The 27,466-nt window shown below is 40.2% G+C and overlaps 1 protein-coding gene across 6 annotated transcripts in view; it reads left to right on the top strand.

Annotated features, from left to right (window-relative positions):
• OPHN1 (oligophrenin 1) overlaps window positions 1–27,466 on the top strand; it is a 387,278-nt gene that overhangs the window by 224,082 nt on the left and 135,730 nt on the right. For 5 of the 6 annotated variants that reach the window (XM_009439212.5, XM_009439209.5, XM_009439210.5 and 2 more), the window contains 6 exon segments: window positions 10–110; window positions 4,954–5,045; window positions 9,404–9,482; window positions 12,142–12,175; window positions 12,688–12,750; window positions 13,649–13,723. In XM_009439212.5, coding sequence (XP_009437487.1) covers window positions 10–110; window positions 4,954–5,045; window positions 9,404–9,482; window positions 12,142–12,175; window positions 12,688–12,750; window positions 13,649–13,723 — 444 coding nt within the window. 6 annotated transcript variants of the gene reach the window in all.

Raw genomic sequence — 27,466 nt, 5'->3', positions numbered from 1 at the left:
TCCTTGTAGGGGCTTTAGGAATATCCTGGGTGAAATACTATTGCCAGTATGAGAAAGAGACCAAAACACTCACCATGACGCCTATGGAGCAGAAGCCAGGTGCTAAGCAGGTCAGTTCTTGTTTGCACCATATTTTTGGAAATGGATCTATGACTGTTTCTCAGAAAAGAATATATGTTGACCTAGTATCAAATCATCAAGTTCATCACTGTTACGTGAGGCCGTGACTTTATATGTACACCTTGGCCTAAGTTTGAGTCAGATAGCACTGAGTTGAGTGAAAAATTTCTCTGTTGATTAGAGCAAGCCTTTTGAAAGTGCCGGTAGTCTTTCAAACCAGTTATTTTTACAAGTGCCAGTCACATTGTACAGTCAACTATGTAAAAATATGGATGAATTACTTTTAAGAACGCTCTACTCTTGGATTCTTTAAAATAGCAAGTTTTAAAAATATGAATTGAATTCCAAAATTCCTTTTTTTACAGGAGTGTGTTTATGGCCCACAGTTGGAATAACCGATACTCACATTCTATGTACTACTCAAATATCTTTAAGCAGTTAATCTCTCTTTTTCTGCCCTCCAAACCTTCTCTCACTCCTGAAAATGACAAGATAAATTTAACACACTGAAAAAAATAGTTTACTTACCTGGAAGAACCTGATCTTTTACAAACACACACACACACACACACACACACTCACACACACAGATACACACATGGGGGTTCCTTAAGATAAAAGCTGATCTTTAGACAGATTGTTTATTTTCTAAAAGTAGTTCAATGTGCCTCTTTCCCCTTTAACTGGCTCTCAGACAGGGTCTTAGTGCATGATTTTTAAGCATTTGCACTCTTTACAAATTGTTTGTTGGAAGTGCTTCAAGGGTTATTTGTTAGCATTGAAAGTAGTACATGAAGACCCAATTTAGGTAGGGAGGAATTTGGAGAAAAATTGGGACAGTTTCTCTCCCTTGCTGATCCTTTTCATGGAAGATCTCTCTTGTGTGGCTTGCTCATGTTGAATTAGAGAGGATGGAAATGTGCTTTCAGGCTACTGAAATTTTTTTGGAGTGAGAGTGGTCTTTTAACCACAAGATTTAGCTCCCTGCTTTAATGTGCTTTGGTGATGGGATGGACTTGTAAAAGATGTTGTATCAAACAGAGTTTCTGGAATCCTCGGCTATGCTTTATTATTATTGTTATTATTATTATTATTATTTGCGATGGAGCTTCAGTCTTGTCGCCCAGGCTGGAGTGCAATGGCACAATCTCGGCTCACAGCAACCTCCACCTCCCGGGTTCAAGCGATTCTCCTGCCTCAGCCTCTTGAGCAGCTGGTATTACAGGTGTGCACCACCACACCCAGCTAATTTTTGTATTTTTAGTAGAGATGGAGTTTCACCATGTTGGCTAGGCTGATCTCGAATTCCCGACCTCAGGTGATCCTCCCGCCTTGGCCTCCCAAATTGCTGGGATTACAGGTGTGAGCCACGGTGCCAGTTACTGTGCTTTTATCATGGGCCAGTTACTCATTCAAAACCCTCCTCAGTTTCCAGTCCGCCAGTTGCCAAAGCACCTTTCAATGTGGTTCCAATAAGTTCATCCTGTGTTTTAGCACTGATTTGTTCCAAGTCAGTCAGAACTTAGCTGATTAATCTGACTAGGAAGTGCTTATAAGCAACACTGGCCTGCAGTCTCTTTCTTTTATTTTTCTACACACATTACTTTTCAAATACCGGAGAGGAAAGCTCCTTTTGTGGGCAGTAATTTCATTTAGGCACTTTCTCTGAGGCTGCTCAGAGGTGCTTATTGCAAACCCCAAGACAGAGTCAGCAGATACCACTTTCATATCCTCCTGACAGATGCCAGCAAGCCCTCCTTTTAGTTTTTCTTTCCCTCTTCTCTTTTCATTGAGTAGCTGCTTGCAAAACTGCAATGGTGGTGGCCTGAGCATTTTTGATGTGGTATTCCTTATGGAATGGAAAGAAGAACTTAGTTACTCACAAGGCAGAGGGAGGTGGTGGGGGTTACTTGGATTTCCCCAAATTGGAGTTGGAAGTGATTTCTTCCTGTCAGTTCTCTGTTTCACTTCTTAATGCTAGTTTGTATTTTACAATTATAAATTTTACAAATAAATGATACCATAATAATAAGAACACTACAAAAGCCACTATTTCTTGAATACCTGCTGTGTGCCGGACACTGAGCTAGACCCTTCTGTCATATTCATGCTCCTCATTTACCCTCCTAGCAGCTATGTGAAGTCAGTGCCCCCAATTTGTGTAGGAAGTGAGACCAAGTTGAAGATGCAGGAATTGGCCATCTTTCTGACTATGGCACTTACTATAGCGTTGGTCCCACTATAGCCTGTCAGCTCTCATCTGTGTTTTCATGGTCAATTTTCTGATCATCTTCTCAAATGATAATTTATTAGATCTTCATCCCTTCCCTGTTAGGAATTTGTGGTCAGAAGAAGGAGTACTGCATTCTGAATCTTCAGACCCGTGTTTAAATTTTAGCTCTGTGGTGTGGTAGCTTTTGACCTTGAGTAAATTGCCTAATGTTGCTCAGTCTTAGTTTCCTCATCAGAAAAGTGGTAAGGATGATAAAGTAGTTCATAAACATTCATTGAGCACTAAGTATTTGCAAGATACTGGAGGTATAAAGATGAATAAAACACTGTTCATGTCTTTGAAGACTTCCTAGTCAAGTGGTGAAATTAAACATAAAAACAGGACATTTTAATATTACGTGCAAAGCACATAGTGGGCAATGTGTTGGTTTGAAGAAGGATTTTTGAGGAAGTGAAAGCTGAACTGCAGTTTGTAGAATAAGTAAGAGTTTAGGCAGGCAAAGAAGATAGACAAGGTCATTTTGGGTGGAGCGATTAATATAGGCAAAGTCATGCAATCATGAAATAGCATGATATGTGTGTGAAATAAAAGTACTTTTGCATTGTAGGGACATTAAACAGGTGAGCAGTCACTGGAGATGAGATTGGAATGGTGGGCAGGGCCTAGGTCCCTGAGCTGCAATGTCATTGAAGCTGAGGACATTGAGAATTTAAAGAGATAGAGTGAGTCTGTGACTTTGCTCATAACTCTCATTTTGAAAGACTAATGTGTGACATCCCACATTTAGGGGTAGGAAGGCATACTGAAGGATTAATTTAGAGTTGAGTTGTTATAGTGCAGGAGCAAGGAAAGATTGGCCTGCAAGTGGCTGAGTGTGCTGATGAGCAAGAAGTATTGGGTAATGAGCCACGTGGGCCAGTTTGTATGTCATAGTATCTAGGCACCTGGGCAGTGTTACCTAACTTGAGATACCACAGTGGGTTGTGTTATTCCCATTTAATAGATTGTGAAGTTAAGACTTAGAGATGGAATATGATTTATTTATTTATTTATTTTTGAGACAGAATCTCACTTTGTCACCCAGGCTGGAGTGCAGTGGCACGATCTTGGCGCACTGCAGCCTCTGCCTCCCGGTTTCAAGCGATTCTCCTGCCTCAGCCTCCCAAGTAGCTGGGATTACAGGTGCCCACCACTGTGCCTAATTTTTGTATTTTTAGTAGAGACGGGGTTTTGCCATGTTGACCAGGCTGGTCTCCAACTCCTGACCTCAGGTGATCCACCTGCCTTGGCCTCCCAAAGTGCTGGGATTACAGGCATGACCTGCTGTGTTTTGGCCAGGGTCACATAGCTGGTAAATGGCATAACTGAGACAAGACCCTAGGTCTTAAACTTTCTAGTGTGTTGCTATTTCCACTATACCAATTTGGATGACTTTGGGTATGCTGCTTTACTTCTTTAAGTGTCACTTCTCTATAATGGTTGTTAACAATAAAAGTGGCTTAAAAATACCTAGCATAGGCTGGACACAGTGGCTCACGCCTGTAATCCCAGCACTTTGGGAGGCTGAGGTGGGTGGATCACGAGGTCAGGAGTTCGAGACCACCCTGACCAACATGGTGAAATCCCGTCTCTACTAAAAATACAAAAATTAGCCGGGCATGGTGCGCACACGTAATCCCAGCTACTCAGGAGGCTGAGGCAGGAGAATCGCTTGAACCTGGGAGGCGGAGGTTGCAGTGAGCTGATATCGCACTACTGTATTCTAGTCTGAGTGACAGAGCAAGACTCCGTCTCAAAAAAAAAAAATGTAGCGTAGTATATGGCACACAGTAAGTGATAAATGTTACTTCTCTTTCCTGTATCACATGGTCTCTGTTGAGATAAGAGAGGGAATCTGAACAAGGTGAGACTAGAATTTTAGTCTGTGGACACAGTGGGTTTTAATTCCCTTAATTACCTACAGGACTAAAGTGGGCCACACTGTCCTTGCTGCACATATGAAATATCAAATGCCACCATGACTAATACACACATTTGCTATTTCCTCTACTTTTGCGCTACCTTTGGAGCGATTACATTTGTGATTTCTGTCATCCTAAAGAGTCTAGAGTTGGGAGACAGAAATGTTTTTCTCCCTCCTTCGTCTGCCACTTTAATGGAAGCTTCTTTGCTCAGCTACCCTCTGACTTTCTAAGGGAGGTTTTAGACAGCCACTTACCCCGTCACAATTTCCCTCCCTAGAGGCCTCATGAAAATTTTATTCTGTACACTTAATGCCATTCAGTCAGCCCATTTCTCCTACACTCCCCTTACATGATATGTATTGAGCTTCCTATTAAGTTTTCCGTCTTGGGAAAGAGTGCTGGATGACTCTGAACAATTTCTCCTGGTCTCAGCCATTGATTCTTGGAGCGGGGAGAAACCATCTGCCATCTTGCTGCAAATACTGTTTGAAGGGACAAGATTCTCAGTGAGTCTACACATTGCTCCTGCTGCCTTGACCAGACGCCTTCCAAGTGACACTGAAGACACTGTAGGAAGCAGAAACAGCTTCTGTGTCTTTTTTAAAAAATTGCCTGTTAATTCTTGTTTCATATCAGGGGCCCTTGGACTTAACACTGAAGTACTGTGTGAGAAGGAAGACGGAGTCTATCGACAAGAGGTTCTGTTTTGACATAGAAACTAATGAAAGGTAAGCTGTGCCGCTGTGAATTGGCAATGTCCCCACATGCCAGATGCTTAGCCTGGGTAGGTCTTTTATTTTCCTCCGTCATCCCACGTTGATGACAATGAGTAAGTCTATTCAGGACTTTGTTGTGAGTCTATTCAAGCCAGCTCTTCTGGCTGCCCTTCCCAGGGATCCCTGCTAGACCTGGCCCAGTGCTGCTTTTCTCTGTGCAAGCTTCTATCAGCTTTGCCTCACTTGCTCTGGGAAGAAAAAGTCTCTCCTGGGATTTAATTTGCTATCAGATGTGCAAAAGGTCAACATTTGGTGATCTTGCAAGAAGGAAAGGATAACAAAGCTCATTCTTTGTTAAATCTCCTGATATCACATAAAAGAACAAATGAATTGGCACACATTTTTGAGGGAGGGAAGATGGGGTGGAGGGTCGTGGTGTTATTAGAAAGTCATTTCCCCCCATTTGGTGCAAAAATGATGCAGACCTTCCCTACTTTACAGATACTCAATGAACTGGAAATAGTGTGATTATCACCTTTCAGATCTTACAGCTAAGGCTTGCACATTTTGGACTTCGTTGTGTTTGTTTCTCCCCAGTGCCCTCTTTTTTTACTTGAACCTGAGCAGTTTTATCAGAGGAGAATTTTAACCATTAAAATTTCAAATGAATGCATTTGGCATTATTGTGGAGAAAGACATGCTTTATAGTTGGGTGGTTGTACCAAAATAAACAGAATAAATCTGTTTCTAGATTTTATCTCAACCTTTTATTTCTAGATGTTAGATACTTAGTAATAGAATAGAATTTTGCAAAATGATCAGATTGCTAGAAAGGAACTTGAAGGATGAATTACAATATCATGTGAACAAAACTAGCAGTGACTGGGATCATAACAATCAGACTAAATGATGAGGGCATTTTTAAAAAAATTGGGGAATAAAGGACTTAGCTTGTTTCCTTATTTCAAAATTGAGAGATTATTATTTGACCCTCACAATTTCGATTTGTGAATTTATATCATTTCTTTGTTAAAAATGGATGATCCCAATTGAGGTGGCTCTGAAAGTATGTATTGTTGCCAGTAACCATGAGACTGTCACTCATTTTCCTGATAGCCTCAGTTCCAGTAGGAAGGGGAAAATTACTGTTGGCTGTGGCTTCCCTTTTTTGCAAATAATATCCCCAACTCAAGCAGTTGCAAACAGTTTGTCCCCGTGGTTAGGGGCTAGGATGAATTTATGTTTCTTGTATCTGGTGCTATGCATGGCTCATGATAAGTACTAAATTTGATGTTTATTTTTAAGTGTTTTTTTCTTATCCTAGAATGCTGAAGAATTTTCGACACTAGAACCCAGGGATTAAAGTTTTGATGCATCTACACTTTTAGTTATTATATACTGTGCACTTTACAAAACATTCCCTCATTTAATCTACACCCCCCCCCCATTTTACCAGTGAGGAAACTGAGACCCACATATATTTAACTGACTTGCCCAACTAAAGTCATATAGGAAATGGTGAGGCTGAGCTCAAACCCTGGTCTGTAGGTCTTCAAAGCCCATGCTGGTTTCTTTTTGTTTGTTTTGAGATGGTGTCTCTCTCTCTTGCCCAGGCTGGAGGGCAGTGTTGCACAACCTCTACCTCCTGGGCTCAAACGAGTCTCCTGCCTCAGCCTCCTGAGTAGCTGGGACTACAGGCGTGTGCCACCATGTCCAGCTAATTTTTGTATTTTTAATAGAAATGGGGTTTCACCATGTTGGCCAGGCTTGACTTGAACTCCTGGCCTCAAGACATCCACCTGCCTCGGCCTCCCAAAGTGCTGGGATTATAGGCGTGAGCCACTATGCCTGGCTCCATGCTGTTTTTAATTTTTTTATATTGTCTATTATAAGCAGAAGAAACAAGCTGCAAAGTAGAGCGTTAAATATAATAATGAACAGGTGCTGAGGCCACTCTCTGCATGTGGAGTCTTTTGAGTGACATGACATCTGCTTTTCTGGCTAGTCAGTCTGATATAAGGAACAGAGTCAGGCTTCCTAGCAGGCATCAGGCAGCTGTACTCACATTCCCTGGAGCACAGAGCAAAGGGCTCTTGGAGCCACTTTTTCTATGTCAGGAAGAGAGGATAAGATTTTTTATTTTTTTAACTTTTAATTTTTTAGAGAGAGGGTCTTACTCTGTTGCCCAGGTTGGTTTGCAGTGGCACAGGTTCAAGTGATCCTCTTGCGTGAGCCTCCTGAGTAGCTGGGACTGACAGGTGTGCACCACCATATCTGGCTAATTTTTTATTTTTTATAGCTATGGGACCTTGCTATGTTGCCCAGGCTGGTCTTCAACTCCTGGCTTGCAGTGATTCTCCTGTGTCAGCCTCCCAAAGTGCTCATATTACAGGTGTGAGTCACTGCACCTGGTTCTAAATTTAGGCTCTTAGCAGTATTTAAAATGACAGGCTCATAGCAAGGCAGAGCTTGAAATGTTTTAATAACAGCAACAACAATAATTGTAATAATAATAAAAACAATTGCTAACATTTGCCAAGTACCTCCTTTGTGACAGGCACTGTTATCAGCCATTTAAGTGTATAATTTCCTTTAGTCGTCACCACAGTCACATGAGGGAGGTGATGTTATTTGAATTTTGGTTTGTGAATCTGTATCATTTTTGTGTTAACAATGGATGACCCCATTCAAGATGGCTGTGGAAGTATATATTGTTGCCAGTAACCACAAGACTGTCATTAAGAGGTGCTTTAATGAAGTAAGAGAAGGTAGGACAGGAACCCCATGATTCCAGCAGGTAGAACAGGATTCCTATGATATCAGTAATGGAAAGGACCTCCCAGCTCCTGTGTTCCAGAACCCTTTCAGATAAAGAAAGCGAGGTCTAGAAAGGCCTAGTTACTTATCCAGGGTGGCTGAACTCTCTTGGCATTGCTTTTATCATTCTATGACTCTAGGAGAGGTCTCATCTTATCACAGAATTTGTGGAAGGAACAATGTTTTCCTAATGGCTCAGCAAGCCAGGAGAATGCAAGGAGACTTTATACCTTGCATAAAGTATGGTTAATCTCAAAATTCCAGATGAGTCACAAAGATCTAAAAAGACCATAAAGAGCATAACAGCTTGGGATATCTCTGGGTAGTTAGTAGTGTCTTAGTCCATTTGTGATGTTATGACAAAATACCTGAGACTCAGTAATATATAAACAACAGAAATTCATTTGTCACATTTCCAGAAGCTGGAAGTCCAAGCAGTTTCAGTGTCTGGTGAGGGCCTGGTCTCTGTTTCCAAGATGGCATCTTGTTGCAGTGCCCTCCAGAGAGCACCAACACCGTGTCCTCATATGTCAGAAGAGATGGAAGGGAATGAACCTACTCTTTCAAGTTTTTGTAAAAGGGCCCTAATCCCATTCATGAGGTTCTACCCTTATGACTAACTCACCTCCTAAAGGTCCCATTTCTTAATATCATCACATTGGTAGTTAACTTTCAACCTATGAATTTTGGGGAATATTCAGACCACAGCAGGTAGCCTGCAAATAAATAGAATAAAACAGGGTTCGAAGCCGTGTGCCAGGCAGAAGAGGCCTTATATTGTAGTAATGAAGAATATGGCTGCTGGACCAGACTTTCTGGATTTAATTCCTGTCTCTAGTAGTTCCCTGCTATATGACCTTGGATAATTAGTCTGTGCCTCAGTTTCCCCTTCTGTGAAATAGAGATGATTACTGTAACTGCCTTATTATATATATTAACTGAGTTAATATACATAGTTTACTTGGAACAAAATTTGTCACCTAGTAAGCATTCAGTAAATATTAGTTGTTTTTATTAGTCATAAAATTGCTTATTAGCCAAAACGCCTCCTCCCTGTGTCTTAGCCAGTACTCATGTTGTTGAATTTATTGCAACTCAAAATGTTTCTTGGACATCGCAGGTGCTGGAAGAAGCAAAGCCATTTTACTGAGAGATGAATGTGCCTGTGATGTACATGCTCATTCCTAGAGCTCAGACAAAGTGGCTGGCTTCCAACAGAGTAAGGCAGTGAGAGCCTTTGTTTGGTTCAAGCACAATGGGGCCAATTTAAGTGTGCATTATGGAGGCGTCTTGACAGTTACCTTCCTATTTCTTGCAGGATCTGGGCACAAGGCCACCAAGATACCACCCCCGCCTCCATGGTTCCCAAAGTTACTGTTCTCTAAATTGCCTATTGTTTTCTTGAGTAAAAGAGATTTTGAAAAATTAGTATTCTGTAAGCCTATGCTTGTTCAGTGTGACAAACTCCAGGGCAGAGAAGGACCCTAGATCACAAGACTCCATTCTCTCAGTTGAATTTTCTGCTTTATACTTACCATTTTTTTCCCCCTCAGGCCAGGAACCATCACTCTGCAGGCCCTTTCAGAAGCTAACAGAAGGCTATGGATGGAAGCCATGGATGGGAAAGAACCTGTAAGTTACCTGACACTGGGGAAACCTCCCCAGCATATGCCAGTGTATGAGTGCCCTCTAGTGGTATCAGTGGGTCTCAGACAATTAAATGGTAATGGATTGTTTAGTCTCAGTTTTAGAGCTGTAAGGAATTGTTTCCACATCTCTTAGCAGGTAAGGCAACTGGAGTTCCAGAAAGGTTGAGGGACTTTTCTGAGACCACCCTCAGAGAAGACACCAAAACCAGGCTTAGAATGCAGATCTCTCAGCTCCCTGCTCTAGTGTTAGACTATGTAGCTATGCCCATGAGCTTTTCTTCAGAAAGAATTAAGCCATTTTTCAGGTTATAAAATCAATATGTGTTAATTAATTAATATGTGTTAATATGAAAAATAATTGCCATAGTTATAAATAAGCACTTATTAAACATTTATTCAGAATGATTTTTCTGCCTCACCCTTATACCACCAACTCAGCTTATTCTCTTTGAGGGTACAGCTGGTAGCGGAGATGGCATTGCCATCCTGTATCACAAGATGTACCGTTCCATTTAGAACACGGTTATGCAGGAGGACAAGCAATCCCTTGAAAGGGTTACTGATTATCATCAAGCGACCAATAGAAACAGTTGGAAATAATTGAAAAACATTCTGGTTTCTTAGTGGCATATTAAATAATATCAGCTTCCTGGTGTTGGAATTCCAAAAGCTTGGATATAGGTACTAGTTCTGCCATTAAATGGCTATGTGACTCTGGGCAAATCATTTCACCTCTCTGAGATTCAGTTTTCTTCTCCTCAGTAAAAGGGCTTTAATAATTTCTTTCTACCTATCTCACAGGGTTGCTTAGAAAAACCAGATGGAAGTCATCTTGTAAACCACGATGTGCTAGCCTATCTGAATGATGGGATACAAAACTCCTAAGATCCAGCAGTGTTCAGATACAGTCTTATTTCTTTGCTGTATTCAAGTGAAAAACTGGCTAGGAGGGAAAATGCATTCTAGGTTTTTCTTTCTATGTGTCCTCAGTATTCTGGAGAATTTAGAGGGGTAACTAGATCCCAGATTGCACTTATAGTAAACTGGAAGGTAGCAGGAGAGACTTGGTATTCTGAAGACTGCCATCCAGAAAATATTCCAGCACTGTCTTCCTTCTGTCACCTTCCAGAAACCTGCTGCTGAACTCTTTCATGCTTGTGACATTTCTGTAGGCAGATGCTGGGAAGCTCAGCAAGGCATTTATCTTTCAATTCCCTCTCCCAAGTTTGCTCTCCCTTTAGGTTTTCAAGAATCAAAGGATGCAGATGGCTTTCTGTGGAGAATGATGTGAGCACATGGGCCCACTGAATGTGGATCCATACCAACTTGATCATGGCAGATTTTCCCACAAATCCCTTGTTCAGAAAAGTAGCAGAAAAGGCTGGCTGGCACAAAAATATCTCCCACTGAAATATCTGTGGGCATACACACATATGCAGAACTTATTTTAAGGAGAGGCTGTTCAAACAGACTCTTAACAGATGGCATATAGAGGGCTCATTTCCTGCAACCTCACATTACTAATGTTGTTGCTCCTTTACTAAACACTCCAGTTCACTAGTCTTACAAATCTCATCCATGCCTTTGCCTAAACTGTCAAAGAAGATCAGGGCTTGAAGGAATGTCTACTCCAACCCTGATCACTTTACTGATATAAATTTTGAGATCTGGAGAATGGAAAGGGCATGCCCAAAATTTCCTAAGAGGTAGAGGTAGAGCCAGGACTGGACTTCAAGAGTCAACAGTCTTCTTTCTGGTCTCTCACGTAGCTATCACAGCACATACTCCAAGTCAACACAGACAAATCTTGGTGTATTCATGGATCTCTTTCAGATGGACATTTGCCTTTCCACAGAGAAGTATTCATCAACCAGTCTTTGAGGGTGGGAGATTGGTGTTAGGAGCATTTAAATTTTATAATGCCCATTAGACAGGTACATAGCCATGAGGAAAACACTTTCCTGGTCTCTTGCTTTATCATAAAAATGCCCCAGGTGTTACATAAGTAAATATCTAAGATGGATTAGCTAAAACTGTAGCTATGGTGAACTGTGTGAAATTCAGTGTAATTTTCAGGGATTGTTCAAGTATTTTCTTTCTTTCCTTCCTTCCTTCCTTCCTTCCTTCCTTCCTTTCTCTCTTTCTTTCTTTTCTTTCTTTCTTTTTTTTTTTTTTGACAGAGTCTCGCTCTGTTGCCCAGGTTGGAGTGCAGTGATGTGATCTCAACTCACTGCAGCCTCCACCTCCTGGGTTCAAGAGATTCTCCTGACTCAACCTCCCAAACAGCTGGGATTACAGGTGCACGCCACCATGCCTGGCTAATTTTTGGATTTTTGTAGAGATGGGGTTTCATGATGTTTGCCAGGCTGGTCTTAAACTCCTGACCTCAAGTGATCTGCCTGCCTTGGCCTCCCAAATTGCTGGGATTACAGGCATGAGCCACCACGCCTGGCCTGTTCAAGTATTTTCTAGCAATCTTGGCAAAGCAATTATGTTTAGCCCACTTGACTATCTTTTTAACATCCTGGAGTTTCTAATCATTTTTAATGCCTATCTGGGGAAAGATATTTAATATTATGTTCTCTGTTTTCCTATATTGATTGACAATAGCCATGGATCTTTCTGTTTATCTTCTTTTGTAGATCTACCACAGCCCTATAACAAAACAGCAAGAAAGTGAGTCACTTAAGTTTTTGGTCTACTAGCATTATAAACTGCCAGCTGTCCGATTCATAGTAAATACCATCATTAATGATGTGTACTACTAACGCAAGTCTGAATATGGATGCCTTTGTGTGAAATAAAATTCAGCCATATATTTTTTAAATGTGTCTGGTAATTGAACTAAGGTAGACACTTGGTGTTAGCTTACATCGTGGGTAGAGAAACATATCCTTCCTGTTCTGGAAGCATGATAGAAATTGTATTTTTAGGCTAACATTTCACATATGACTTTGCTCATGCTGAAAGCAGACAATGCAAAGGGCTAAATATAAGTATTTTGTGTTATAAGAGTTAAAATGTTAAACCTCCCCTGAAAAAATGACTCTTTCCATTTAAGGGTGACTAGAAATGAGCAACTAAAAACCCTTAGCTCTCTCAATGCAGTCCCTTTGCATGGTCATTAAATGTTTAATAGGTGACACCTGTTGCAGCAGGATCTAACTCTTTTCCTTTGCTTGAAACAGTGGAGCTAAATGAAGTGGGCTTCAAGTTTGTCAGGAAGTGCATCAATATTATTGAGACCAAAGGTAAGATCTGAACCATAGTCTTGGCATTGTCTGAATCTCGTCACTCTGATTTTATCCTGGGCAATTTCTCTGAAGTAGCGTTTTAGGAATGAAGACTGTTTATAAAGCTTGTGTAGTAGATGCAAGCTAGAAAATTTCAGAAAATTCTAAACTAGTGGTATGCAAGCATATTTGGATAATTTGTGGATTCCTGCTTTTAAAGAGCTTATAAGTTTATAAAGTATTCTCAAACAGTACCTGGCACTCCTTAAGCAGTGTCATGATGGTTCTATCCTAAATGATCAAGAGTTCAATTTCTGCCACAGTACATACTGGTATGAAAATTGATGGGGCAGAGCCAAACTCAGGGAGATGTGGAATCAGCATTCTTCCTGGTTGCCGATACTCCCTGGTTTCCTTCTGAGGATATTTAGACTGTGGGCAAGTGTGGTATGTGAATCAAGTCTCTTTGTTCTTTGAAATGTTTTTTTAGTCTTTCTTGGTGCAGGAAATGGCCTTTTGTTTCACAGCTGCCTTACTCCAGCCCTCTCGTGATTTATATCACTGCTTAGAAGCAACTTGAGGGTTGATCCTTCCTCCTTTTTCAATTAAATGAACTTCTTTCTAAGATGGCAGCACCATTCTCAGCTTTCTGCTGCCGCCCAAACTAAGCATATGCTTCTATTTACTATAGAGTTTGTTTTCTTCTCTTCAGATTAATGAGGGTTTGGTACACTCCAAATGAAAGGATGGATAATTTGGAGAGATGCTGTAGGACTATTCCCCTGTTACAGGGAAGGCTGGAGAACTTGGAGTATGTAGTGTGACCCCTTCCTATCTGAATTGACTCTAGTGTACCAAGGGGAGATGACAACTCTAGCTATACAAGTGAAATTAACCTGATTTTTCCCTCCACTAGGGATCAAGACAGAAGGGTTGTACCGCACTGTGGGCAGCAATATTCAGGTTCAGAAGCTGCTGAATGCCTTTTTTGGTAACAATTTTACTTTGATAATTCTTATTGGGAGTACTTTATGTGTCACAAAGAAATGTGACTGGAAGAGAAAGGAGACAGTGCTAAAATGTGGTAGAATAGTTGAAAAAAGTATTTTCTAAAGTAAAACATACACATACTTGCCCACCCTGGGCAGAGTCAGTCGTACCTTGAAAATGGCTGTTATCTCTCCTTCCTCGTATCCCATTCACTCCAGAAACCCTCAGCAATACAACTTCTTTCCCTACATCTCAACTGGAACTGTGTAGCCAGGCTTAGTCGGTATCTTCTTACCAAATCCAGTGAATACTTTTGAGTTTCTGTCTTACTTGATCTCCTTGTTGACCACTTTCTCTTTTTTGAAACTTTCTCCTTACATGACTTCGTGACTTCCATAACACATCAGCACTCTTCTGATTCTTCTCACATCTTTTTTTTTTTTTTTGAGACAGGGTCTAGCTCTGTCGCCTAGGCTGGAGTGCAGTGGCATGATCATGGCTCACTGCATCCTCAACCTGAGCCTCCTGAGTAGCTGGGACTATAGGCGTGTGCCACTACACCAGGCTGATTTTTAATTTTTTTGTAGTGATGGGGTCTCACTATATTGCCTAGGCTGGTCTTGAACTTCTGGCCTTCAATCATCCTCTTGCCTTTGCCTCCCAAAGTGCTGGGATTACAGGCATGAGCCACAATGCCTGACCTCTTCTAACATCTTATAGGATTCCTTTTCAATAACTTGCTGAACCTTTATCTTTCTGTTTTTTACACCTTGACTGTGTGTTTCCTACAGTTCTATCTTTGTTCTTGGTTTACTTTTTTTTTTAATATGTTTTTCTATTGATTGATTTTTTTTTATTCTGGTTATGGCTCACATTTTTGTTTCTTAAAAAACATTTCTTGTAATCTTTATTGGTTGCTGGATGTTGTGACTTACTGAATGTCTTGATTTTGTTGATTTCTTTTAAAGAGGACTGAATTTTGTTTTGTGGGCAGTTATTTGTGGATCAATTTGATTTATTTGAGTCTTCTTTTTAAGCTTTGTTGGGCCAGATATAAAGTATCCACCCCCAGGTAAGGTTGTTGAGCTCTTTTTCCACATAGCTCACTCTTCTCTGGTACTGTGCCTTGCTAGTTATAGCTGCTTCAACCTTCCTAAACTTTGATCCTTATCTCTTCAGCTGAGCAAGACTTCCATGCTCAGCTTGAGTTCCCACTCCATCTGCTGCAATCTAAAAAGTGCTTTTAAGAAGCAAGCTGTGGAGAAGGTAGCAGTTATCTTGTTTGTATCCCTCTTCTCAGAGTCATAGTCCTGTTTTGTCTGTTGCTCAATAACTACATGCAGGAGTTTCCTATATACTGTCCAGTTTTCTAGTTGTTACAGCAGGAAGGCAAGTCTGGTACCAGTTAATCCACCATGGCTGGCAGTGGTATTCTCTCTTTATGCTTTTTACTAGCACCTCTATGCTGACAACTCACAAAATCTCTGTTCCAGACATCATCTGATGAGTTCTAAATGCAAATATTCACTTGCCCACTGCACTTGTGCTTCTCAGTCATATTAAGGTCATGGCACATATCAGAATGATCATCTTTATATAGCATGCTCGGGTAAATGGACATCACTGAGGCAAGAAGCCCTAAAGGCTGAGGGAGTCAATATTGGAGTCTCTGCACAAGCTCTCTTTATATAGATGGTTCACAGGTATCTACCTGCATTTCTCTCCCTGCAAACCTACCCTTCTTCCTTTCGTGGGTGGCAGTGAAGCATCTTGTAAGCTGAGTTTTCACAGTGTCAGAGAACAAATTGAGTGTGGAAAACTGCAGTTTGGATAAAATACATATTTTTTGGTCCTTACTGTGATGCATAGCTAATCTCTCACAAGCCTGCAGGTCTGACAACCAACCCTACTCACATTTGAGGATGTTACAGCACTCAGTCATAGCAGGTGTGGTTTTTGAATTCCAGATTACATCATTAGTACCTCAGCATCTGTTTTCATTAATCACCTTACATTCTTGACTTTTAAAAATTTGGATTGCTTATTCCTGGTCAATTTGCAACCCATCTCATTAGCTAAGGACACTTTTTCATATGTAAATCAGCTGACATCGTGGTCCAGCATATTGAATCTCTGAAAAATTATTGAACTCAGATATTTATTCAGATAACTATTGAACTATTGAAAATTCTGTTTCCAGTATCACTCTTATATCTGTTGTATAATAAGCTAAAAAATGCCATGCCAGGCATCCCACTGATTCTCTTATGGGCTTTAATAGGACTGAAGTGGCTCCTTCAAATCACACACGGCAGTAGAATTTGATTCAAGTATTAAGGAAAGTGGTAGAGTTGGTGTATTTCATTTATTCAAAACCATCCTCCAAATATTAACTCTCATAGGAATATCTAAAATATAGACCAGGAAGTTCTAGATATAAATATTGATAGATGCAATATAAAACTGTTAACTTCCTTATTTGTATATGAAAGTGGCAACCCCGATCCCTGCCCCAAATGTATGAAACTCCAGATGTGGTGACGATCCTCATTCATTTATTCATTGAGCAAATATTTGTGTGCCTACCCGGGCATCAAGCATTGTGTTTAGGGCAGTGGATTGAAAAGTGAACATATTCCCTGTGTTTTCCACCTTTGTGGGGCTTACATTCTACTGGGAAACTGTCTCTCAGTTACCTTTCAATGTCTAGTTATGTGGGGAGACCTTCCTTCTAAGTTTCTTTCATGTGATGTCCTCTGGCGTATCTCACTGGGATCCTCAAAGCTGTCTTGCTTCTTTTCACCCTTTCCTGATCTAGTCTCATACCACTAGGGGCTTGTTGCCTTGGCTGCATGTGGACCCATCATGATTTATCCTGGAGGGTGAACATCCATTGCCTTTTGGTTATGTAACATCTTTCCCTCTTTTTTTTTTCTTATGTCTCATGCTCTGTGCTAGTCAAAAGGATACTTCTTGTTATTTTTTTTTTTTTACCTAAACAACCCTCAGACTTCTTTCCCTATGACATCTCCTATAACTTGTAACTGTAGGCTTTCTTCTATCGTTTACTAAAGCCTTTTCTTCTTCCCCTAGACAAAAGTTTGTCTTTTTGGGAAATAAAATATATCACAGAGTATAAAGTCAAAGGCAATACATTCATAATCAATAGTTATTTTCAATCACTCTGTTGGTTGGTTGGTCACATTCCTTGCCTACACCAGATTTTTGTATGATGCTTTATGTTAATAGGTTTTATGTGAGGATTAGAATCTTCACTGGTGCTGGATCCATTGTAAGTCACCTTGGCACAGAGAAGCCAATCTGATTATCTCAGGGACAACTTGGAACCTCGTGTAAGAGTTCTGTTTCAGAAGGGGAACATCACACACTGGGGCCTGTTGTGGGGTTGGGGGAGGTGGGAGGGATAGCATTAGGAGATATACCTAATGTAAATGATGAGTTAATGGGTGCAGCACACCAAGATGGCACATGTATACATATGTAACAAACCTGCACGTTGTGCACATGTACCCTAGAACTTAAAGTATAAAAAAAAAATTTTTTAAAGCTTAAATCATAAAAAAAGAGTTCTGTTTCTCTTTCCTTTATCAAGCTATAACTATCTTATTAATGAAAATGCCCCCCATTGTCGTTATAGTCTTAATAATCATGTTGTGCTCCAGAGACTCTTAAGTATTTCACAATGGAGCAGATGGGTGAGATGGGGCATGGACAGCAATGAGACTGGTTGTATCAGCAGGGGCTCTTGATAGAGTTGAGCCTGGTTGGCAGCCATAAACAGGAAAGTGTTGTTCCCACAATCCCCTTACCGTGCCAGAGGCCTATGGAGCTAAACAGAAGAGGACCTGTTGTAACGAGTGAAGTAACAAGTCACTTGTAAGATGTTATTTATGTTATTTTCATTTCCTGTTTAGATATTTAAATTTCTTATTTCATCATTATGGCATTAGAATAAGATACGTGGACTTCTCAGAAACTAAGTGGAATACCTAATATGTATAGACAGATAATAGAGTAGGAATATGCATGCAGTCATTTTTCCATTTTCATAATTAATGTGAATTATTCAGCATCTGGAGACTTAACTTTAGCATTAAATTCACATATATTCAGACAAATAGATAATAAATACATTAATCAGAAATACTTTCAAGTTATGTGACCTCTTTGTTTGAATGAGAAATTCAGAGTCCCCTAGCAAATAAAACAAAAATATACCACACTCCACTTCAGGAGTTGCAGAACTTGAACTCTATATGTTAATCTTTAAAGCAACTGTATATGTTAACCGTTTTTCTGATACTGTTGTATGATGTGATCTTTAGCTTTCCATACATATCAAGATACTTTATTCATAAAGCCAGATCCTTGTATATGTATACATGTATGTCATAAATAGATTTTATATAGGTTCATTAATCATTACTATACTTACTACTTTAAATACATTGATTATTCTCAAATCATGCTTGCTTTGAAATAGTACCACTAGAGTTTGAAGTAATTTATCAATGGATATTTACTGTTACCCTTTCCAAATTATTTCCTATTTGCATTTGACTATGAAACTGAGTTCAAAAACTTTTAGAAATAAAGTTTGTGATATGAATATTTGTTCCTTTTCTGTTATTTTCTCAATATGTGAATAATTGATAGCAAATTCATCTTTAGTTCTCACCTGACATAATGCCATTTCCTAGCATTCTTGTAAGTATGTAAACAGTAGGATAGGAATTTTTCTCTTAAAGGTATTTTAACTTAGCAAAAATAATTTCAGTTGTTGACATATGAATCTAGCAATGCTGTTATCCCACCTGCTTCCTGCTGCAGGGTTTCTGACTTGGGGAGAGTCTTTCAGCTATGTCACCATGAATGAAGATCCAGGGGATTGTTTGTATTAGTTTCCTAGTGCTGCTGTAATAAATTATCACAAATTTAATGGCTTAAAACAATACATATTTGGCTGGGCACGGTGGCTCACACCTGTAATCCCCGCACTTTGGGAGGCCAAGGCGGGCAGATCACGAGGTCAGGAGATCGAGACCATCCTGGCTAACATGGTGAAACTCCATCTCTACTAAAAATACAAAAAATTAGCCGGGTGTGGTGGCGGGCACCTGTAGTCCCAGCTAATCGGGAGGCTGAGGCAGGAGAATGGCGTGAACCTGGGAGGCAGAGCTTGCAGTGAGCTGAGATCGCGCCACTGCACTCCAGCCTGGGCGACAGAGCAAGACTCCACCTCAAACAAGCAAACAAACAAACAAACAAACAAACAAAAAACCAATACGAATTTATCCTCTTATAGTTCTGGAGGTCAGTAGCCTAAAATCATTCTTCTGGAGCTAAAATCAAGGTGTCAGCAAGGCTACTTTTTTTTTTTTTTTGGAGAAGACAGTGTGTTCCCTTACCTTTTCAGCTTCTAGAACTTTCCTTGTCTCATGGTCCACTTTAACAACACCAGGCAGAGTCCCTCTCATGCTGCCATCACTCTGGTTCTTTCTCTTCTGCCTTCCTCTTCTGCTTTAAAGGACCCTTGTGATTACATTCATTCCACCCAGATCATCAGAATAATCTTCCTATCTCAAGGTCATCTGATTAGTGACCTTAAACCTATCTGTAACCTTAATTCTCCTTTGGCATGTGACTTAACATATTCCCAGGTTCCTGATATTAGGATGTGGACACCTTTGGGAACCAGAAATCTGCCTACTACATACACTATTCCATTCAGAGTTTTAGGACACTCCCTCTGATGCTGTTAAGTGGACCCCGAGGTCATTCTTGATTCTTCCTTTTTGGAATCTGTGGTAAGACCTTTAGGCAGTGGTTATCTTATTGACTTATGACTCATTGTGACGTTCTCACTTACTTCCTCAAAAGGAGCAGAAATAAATTCCTTTCATTGGCATATGACATCTGTTAGGGAGTGAATGTTTGTACTTCCTCCCCCATTTATATGTTGAAAGTGACTCCCCAGTATTGGTATTGGTTTTGGAGGTGGGGCCTTTGTGGAGTAATTTGGGTTGAATAAGATCATAAGGATGGGGCCTTCATGAATGGGATAAATACCCTTATAAGAAGATGCCAGAGGGCTAGCTTACTCTCTTTACACCATATGAAGATGTAACCTGGAAAAGGTCCCTCATCAGAACCCAACCATACTGGCACCCTTATCTTAGACTTTCAGCTTCTAGAGCTGTGACAAATAAATTTCTGTTGTTTATAAGCCACTCAGTCTCTGGTAATTTGTTATAGTAGCCTGAAATGACTAAGATACCATGTTTTCCAAGATGTCTCAGCTCTTTGCCAGCCAGAGTATCATTTACACTTTTCTCTGGAGAAACTTGTTCTGTACTCAGTCTGTTCACTTTTTTTCCTATGGCACTTCTTTTTGCCACTAGCTTTTTTTTTTTTTTACTGTAATATTGTCAAACATGCTGTATCCCAGAGCCAGTTTCAGGTGATCTGCCTGAAATGGATTGTGGACCCAGAGCAACCAATTTACCCTCTTGATTTCTGTTGGTAATACTAGGATCCCCAGAGCCCCCATTTTGAGCCAGGTTAGGCAGATGAACTATGCCCTGAGCATCTCTTATGTCCTGCAGTGTTCATTCTTTCATTCATTCAACATAATATTCTTGAGTACCTCCTAAGTGCCAGATATTGTATCAAGTGGTAGGGATGTAACAGTGAAGAATGGGGAAAGAAATCACCAGCCTCCTGCAACTTAGTGTCTAGCAGCAGCTATAGTTCATAGATACAGTCACATATTTTTCTCCCAAAATAAACTCTGGAATATCCCAGATTCGGGATTCTGTTGATCCTCACTGGCAGCATAAGGACATGAAGCAGTATAGGCAACTGGAAAAGAGAAACCATAGTCTTCCCCTTGGAAAAAAGCAGCCTATTTCTTAAACCAAGATCTTTCACCATCTTAATGTAAAGCATATAAGGAGAATATATTAACTTCGGGAGACTGTAACAGTTTTCCTTTTCCTGATGTGTAATGTATACCTTATTTCATCTGCTTGAACTCCACTGGCTTTCAATTTTTTCCAGGTCTTATTGTTTATCTTCTGCCTTGCCTCATGATCCCCTTTCTCCTTTTCTTTAGCCTTGTCTTACAGCTCTCTCTCTCATTCACTGATTCACACAACATTTATTCACTGCATACGCTAGTGTTTAGGGCTACTGCTTACCTCCCTTTCTCTTTTTTTTTCTCTTATTCTTCACATATCTCCTTTGCCTCCTATTCTGACATGCTTATACTATGACTAGCAACCCGCTTTCATAAAATCTTTTCTATGAGCATACATTGGAACCCTTCTAGATACAAGTAGCCAGACAAGGTGATCATAAATGAAAGACTAGTCTTCCCTATATCAAATGTAGCTGTCATCTGGGAAAACTGCATTTACAAAATTCCCAGGTAGGTAGTACATGCTCTGACATTTCTCTGTCCATGTTTCTTTACTAGATGCCTGGATCTCTAGGAATCTGGTATTCAGCATAGTGGATGACACGTAGGAAATATTTGTGGAATTAATGAATACTTTTTGTGATGCATGTCTCTTCCTAGAGAATGTTTGTTTTTCTCAAAAACATGAGCCATTCCATACGTGGTTGTATTTTGTTATGCTACTGCACAGAGTTTCTGTTGTATGTAGTTTCACAAAATATAGCTTTTGTTAATCTCTGCAGATAGTATTAGGACCACCAAGTTATCTGAACTGACATGTAATTAATATTTGCAAATAACGATAATAAGCAGCAAATCAGTAGGATTTTCCCATGGGAAGCCATATTTCTCAAAGATTTCTACATCCTAGTCAGAGGTGATTCTTCATTTAAACTGTGTAGATGATAATGGGCAAAGGGAAATCGTAGCTTCTTTTCTCTGTTGGAGGGCATGTTTTATTTCTTCTTGTTGTTGCCTTCATCTTTTCCTCAGTGCTTCCTGTGTTGACCAGATGATCACATCCAGCTTTAAAACCATTCATGGGCATAGTGGCTCAAGCCGGTAATCCCAGCACTTTGGGAGACCGAGACGGGCAGATCACTTGAGGTCAGGAGTTCAAGACCAGCCTGGCCAACATGGTGAAACCCCATCTCTACTAAAAATACAAAATGAGCCAGGCATGGTGGTGGGCGCCTGTAATCCCAGCTACTCTGGAGGCTGAGGCAGGAGAATCGCTTGAACCTGGGAGGCGGAGGTTGCAGTGAGCCGAGATCATGCCATTGCACTCCAGCCTGGGCAACAACAGTAAGACTCTCTCAAAACAAAACAAATCAAAACAAAACAAAACAAATCAAAACAAAAACATTTGTATCTGAATACAGTGTTGATCCATCTTCCCACCCCTTCCTTTTTTTTTTTTTCTTTTGAGATGGAGTCTCGCTCTGTCACCCAGGCCGGAGTGCAGTGACGTGATCTCGGCTCACCACAGCCTCCGCCTCCTGGGTTTAAGCGATTCTCCTGCCTCAGCCTCCCACGCAGCTGGGATTACAAGCATGTGCCACCACACCTGGCTAATTTTTGTATTTTTAGTAGAGACAGGGTTTCACCATGTTGGCCAGGCTGGTCTCGAACTCTTGACCTCAGGTGATCTGCCAGCCTCGGCCTCCCAAAGTGCTGGGATTACAGGCATGAGCCACAGCGCCCGGCCCCATTCCTCTTTGACTCATTGCCTTTTATTTTTTTTATTATTATTATACTTTAAGTTTTAGGGTACATGTGCACAACGTGCAGGTTTGTTACATATGTATACATGTGCCATGTTGATGTGCTGCACCCATTAACTTGTCATTTAGCATTAGGTATATCTCCTGATGCTATCCCTCCCCCTGCCGACTCATTGCCTTTTAAAGCATGCTGTGGTCTCCCTCTAGTGGAGAAATTACCATTTCAGAAAGAAAAAAATTCACAGCCTAGAGTCAGGTTATATTTGTTATGCCTTTATATTTGAACACCTTGTAAATTGCTGCTTATCAGTCAATTTTCTGTTTAGGTGTTGTAGAGTAAAAAACAATTTTTCTTCAACTCTCGTAAGTTCTTAGTCGGAACATACCCTTGTAACAAAAGACAAGATTAGTAAGAGAAAACAAGCTAATTAATACGTATATTTCATGCATACATGGGGGATACCCAGGAAATGAGTAATTCTCAAAGAGGTAGCTTTAAATTTCAGGTTATAGATCACCTTCAACAAAGAATAGTAATTTTTTTAATTGTATTTTTTTTAAAGATGTGACAAGACAAAGTAAAAGGACTTTGAATCTCTAGTGGCAGCAACATCTGGGAAGCCAAATAAATGAGAGATGACAGCTAGTTAGTAAGGCTTGTTTATATAAATTCCTCTGCTACCATTTCTAGGCCAATAAGTGTCTAAAGTTGTCTTTAGTGGTTAACCTTTTTAACCTTTGTTCTCCCTGGTAGAAAGAGGTGTTGGGTTGGGATACCTTCGTCTTTGTAAATCTGTGTTCTGCTTTTAGGCAAATAGAGGGAGGGCAGAGAGCTTTCCTGTACCTGCTGCTTCTTAATTTTCTTCAGGTCAACAATTCTTTGTATTTTGGGGTGGCATATTATGACCTCCCATAGTATTGTATCTTCTGAAGCCAAACCTCATCTTACTCAAAACAGTTAATCACCTCCTCTTCTCTACCAGTTATGTACTTAGTGTAATTTATATTATTGTAGATTTCTTGCTGTTATGTAGTTACTTCTGGGTATATCTGTTCTGCTTCACACTTCAGCATCTTGAGTAGAATTTCTTAATCTTGATTGACAATCCTATCCAGAATTTCCAGAATGTTTAGTTTAATGGAGTGTTATTATGGGCCTTTGTATTTTCCATGTCCCTCTGAAATTCCTGGAAATGTCTGAAATTTGGAACAGATACTGTTGTCAGCAAGTTAGCTGAATGGATATGTAAAAAGCAGGGGTGGCAGAGCTTCTTGGGCAGAGCCTCTGTTTTTTCTTTTTCTTTTTATCTTTTGACAGAGTCTCACTCTGTTGCCCAGGCTGGAGTGCAGTGACACAATCTTGGCTCATTGCAACCTCTGACTCCCGGGTTCAAGCGATCCTTGTGCCTCAACCTCCAAAGTAGCTGGGACTACAGGCACCCGCCACCAGGCCTGGATAATTTTTGTATTTTTTGGTAGAAACAGGGTTTTACCATGCTGGCCAGGCTGGTCTGGAACTCCTAACCTCAAGTGATCCGCCCATCTTGGCCTCCCAAAGTGCTGGGATTACAGGCGTGAGCCACTGCGCCCGGCCAGACCCTCTGTTTTCAACAACTTCAGTATTTCCATGGAGTTCCCTAGGCCCATTCATTATCTTTTCACAGCCTCAGCTTGGTGCTCTTATCTCTGGGTACCTTTTAGACATTAACAACCCATACCTCTTAGATTTCTGAAAAGGCCAAAGGAAGATCTTGTAGTTCCACTTCTTTGTTTCTTGTGAGTCTTTCTTCTCCCTCCTTCCCTCCCTTCCTCCCTTCCCCTCTCTCTTTCTCTCTTTCTCTCTTTCTCTCTCTCATTATCCTCCTACTCTTCAGAGTCTTCCTGTCCTGAGAGGCCTCTATTCCCCAGCAGTTCATTATCCAAGGACCATGCATGTTCCTGAGAGGAACATGGGTAGGACCCCCTCAGTGGATATTGGTTGTTTCAACTACCCCCTAGTGGAGAAACTACCATCATAGGAAAAACAAACAAACAAACAAACAAAAAACTACAGAGCTTCTATGTCAGTCCCAAGATTTTATCAAATTGTAATTATTTGTACACTCCCAGTCTGTTCCTCACTCCGGTGCCTAAGGTGTAGCCATTGTTCTATGTCCATATGTACCCAACAGTCGTCCGGGAGATCCTACCACTATCAAGCCAACTGTTGAGTTTGATAGTTAATTTGCCTTCTGCAGAGATGAAATACTTGCTTTAATGGCTTTGGCCATCCAGCCTCTGGCCAGAGTTCTAGACATAGGATTTGTGAACACCATGGACTTGAACTCAGGATTTAGATGTCAGTGGAAAGTGACACTAAGATAAAGATGGAATAGGGTCGCCAAATTTATTTATTATGTATTTATTTAGTGATGGAGTCTCGCTCTGTTGCCCAGGCTGGAGTGCAGTGGCGCAAACTTAGCTCACTGCAACCTCTGCCTCCCAGGTTCAAGCAATTCTCCTGCCTCAACCTCCCAAGTAGCTGTGATTATGGGCACCTGGCCCCATGCCCAACTAATTTTTTTTAAATTCTTAGTAGAGACAGTGTTTCACCATGTTGGCCGGGCTGGTCTCAAAGTCCTGACCTCAAGTGATCCACCTGCCTCGGCCTCTTAAAGTGCTCGGATTACAGGCGTGAACCACCATTCCTGGCCTAGGGATGCCAAATTTAGCAGGTGAAAAACCTAGGGTTGCCAGATTTAGCAGGTGAAAAACGAAATACAGAATGCTCAGTTAAAATTCAAACTCAGATAAACAGATTTAGGACACACTTACCCTAAGAAAAAAATAGCCATTGTTTATAAGCAATTCATATTTAACTGGAAATTCTGAATTTTATCTGGCAATCTTAATCTGGTTCCAGATTTTGCAGGATCTTATCAGTCATGTGAAGGATTTTAGTCCTTAGTATAATAGCAATGAGAAACGGCAGAGGGATTTTAAACAGGGAATTTGTATCTTGTCAAATAATGATTCGAACAGGCCACCAAAATAGTCTTCTGATCAAACAAATTCAGGCTTGTTACTTACAGCATTAAGGAAGGCCACTACCATTGCAATATTGTCTTAATAACCTTTCAGAAGGGGAAAATCAGATGTGGAGGGATTCATATTTATAAGGTTTTTGGAGTCTGGTTTGTGGCAGGTCTTTCATTGTTGGGGCCTGAATGATTGAGATTGGACAAACTTCATGATATAATTTTATGTCAAAATTATATCAAAGTTTGTGATATATTTTTTTCAATAGTTTTTATGTAAAACTTTGAAGAGTATCAGTCATTTGATAAACCCATTTGAGAGATGTTCTGAGAAGTGGCTGTTTACTCAGATGAGGACTGCTTGGTAAGCATTGTTCAGAAAAATTGATTTCCAGGAAGTTTCTGAAACAAAGCTATTCACAACTTCCTCTTACTGGAAGAAATTTCCTGGAATAGTAGTTGAAGTTAATGCAAAGTATTAAATAGGAACGTCATATTAATGTGGGTGGTAAACTGTATGCCTGCCTTTCGTTCCGGTTCTCTTTAGCCTCTGCTGGTTATTCTTCAGTCTTAGATGAGCTTCACAAACTGTATGTTCATGGCACACTTAGTTTCAGTCTAAGTAATTTGCCAGGGTATCTGTAGTCCAAGAGATGTACCTAACATCTCCATTTATTAAGTAATTAAGTTGAACCAACTTAGTAAGTTTGCACATTCACACAACTTAGTAGCCATATCATTCTTATTGAAAGTATTTTTATCTTGTCATTAAATGACCCTATAATCTTTTTAATGCTGAATATGTTTCAGAAACATTAATATTAAAAATAGTGATTTTAATAAAAAAGATACTTGCTCATCCTAAAAAATTTTAAGCATTAAAATGTGTTCAGAAAGCGTAGTGAAAATTCACCCCAAATCCTACTCACCAGGAATACTTATTTTTTTAACTTGGTGGCCTTTATTCTAAGTATATTTCTATGAGTATACACATAAACTATTTTAGAAAATTTAGATCATAATTGATGAAGAAAGAATTATCCATGATACTTGGAGATAGTAAGGTAGACATTTTTTCAACAGAGACTACTGCATTGGGGTTTTATAGTAGGAAGAGAGATTGAGCTCAACTCCAAATACAAGGAAATTTATATCCAAGGAGCAGGATGGATGTTATGGCTTGAATATCCCCTCCCAAACTGAAGCCTATCTGCCACTATAATGTTATCAAGAGGTGGAGCCTTTAAGAGGTGATTAAGTCAAGAGGGCTGTATTTTCATGAGAATGGGTTGGTTACTGTGGGACTGGGCTCCTGATAAAACAGTAAGTCTGGCCTAATTTTCACTCTGTCTTGACCACCAACTTGCCCAGCTGTCATGGGATGATGAACATAAAGACCCTCACCAGATGACAATGTCATGCTCTTGGATTTCTTAGCCTCCTAAATCATGAGCCAATAAACTGGTTCATAAATTACCCAGTCTGTGGTATTGTTATAGCAGCAGAAAATTGACTAAGACAGTGGGAAGCAGTGGATGGAGAAATGCTAAGAGGAAACATCAGGAGTAAGGAGAGACTGTGAGTAAACTGACTTGATAGGATACTTGCTCAAAGCCGGATACAGTGATCAGATACCTAGAGTAGGAGATTTTCACTAAACTGACTCAGCAGGATTCTTACTGAAACCAGACTACGTGGGCCAAAGACAGGACCCAAGGTTGGGACCTAATCAGAAAGAGAATTCAGAGGAATCTGACTCAAGTTTGCTCAAGGAGAGAATCTTTTTCATAATATAAATGTTTTATATTCTCAGCAGTGTCAGAGAACTGGACAAAGATATACATTATTGCCTCTCTCAGAGAATAATATTCTGTAAGGACTAATAAAAGAAACATAGAACTAAGGTAGAATCATAAAAATCGGAAAGGAGGAGGCAATATCCATATGTTAGAGAGGCTATACTTGTTAGAAAAATCAAGAGCTTCACCTAAAAAATTCCTGAGAAGGAGAATTTAGTGAGATAG

This window comes from Pan troglodytes, chromosome X (genome assembly GCF_028858775.2).
Source record: "Pan troglodytes isolate AG18354 chromosome X, NHGRI_mPanTro3-v2.0_pri, whole genome shotgun sequence".
Taxonomy (NCBI): domain Eukaryota; kingdom Metazoa; phylum Chordata; class Mammalia; order Primates; family Hominidae; genus Pan; species Pan troglodytes.
The sequence above is the reverse complement of the archived record's forward strand: the minus strand, read 5'-3'. Positions and strand labels throughout refer to the sequence as shown.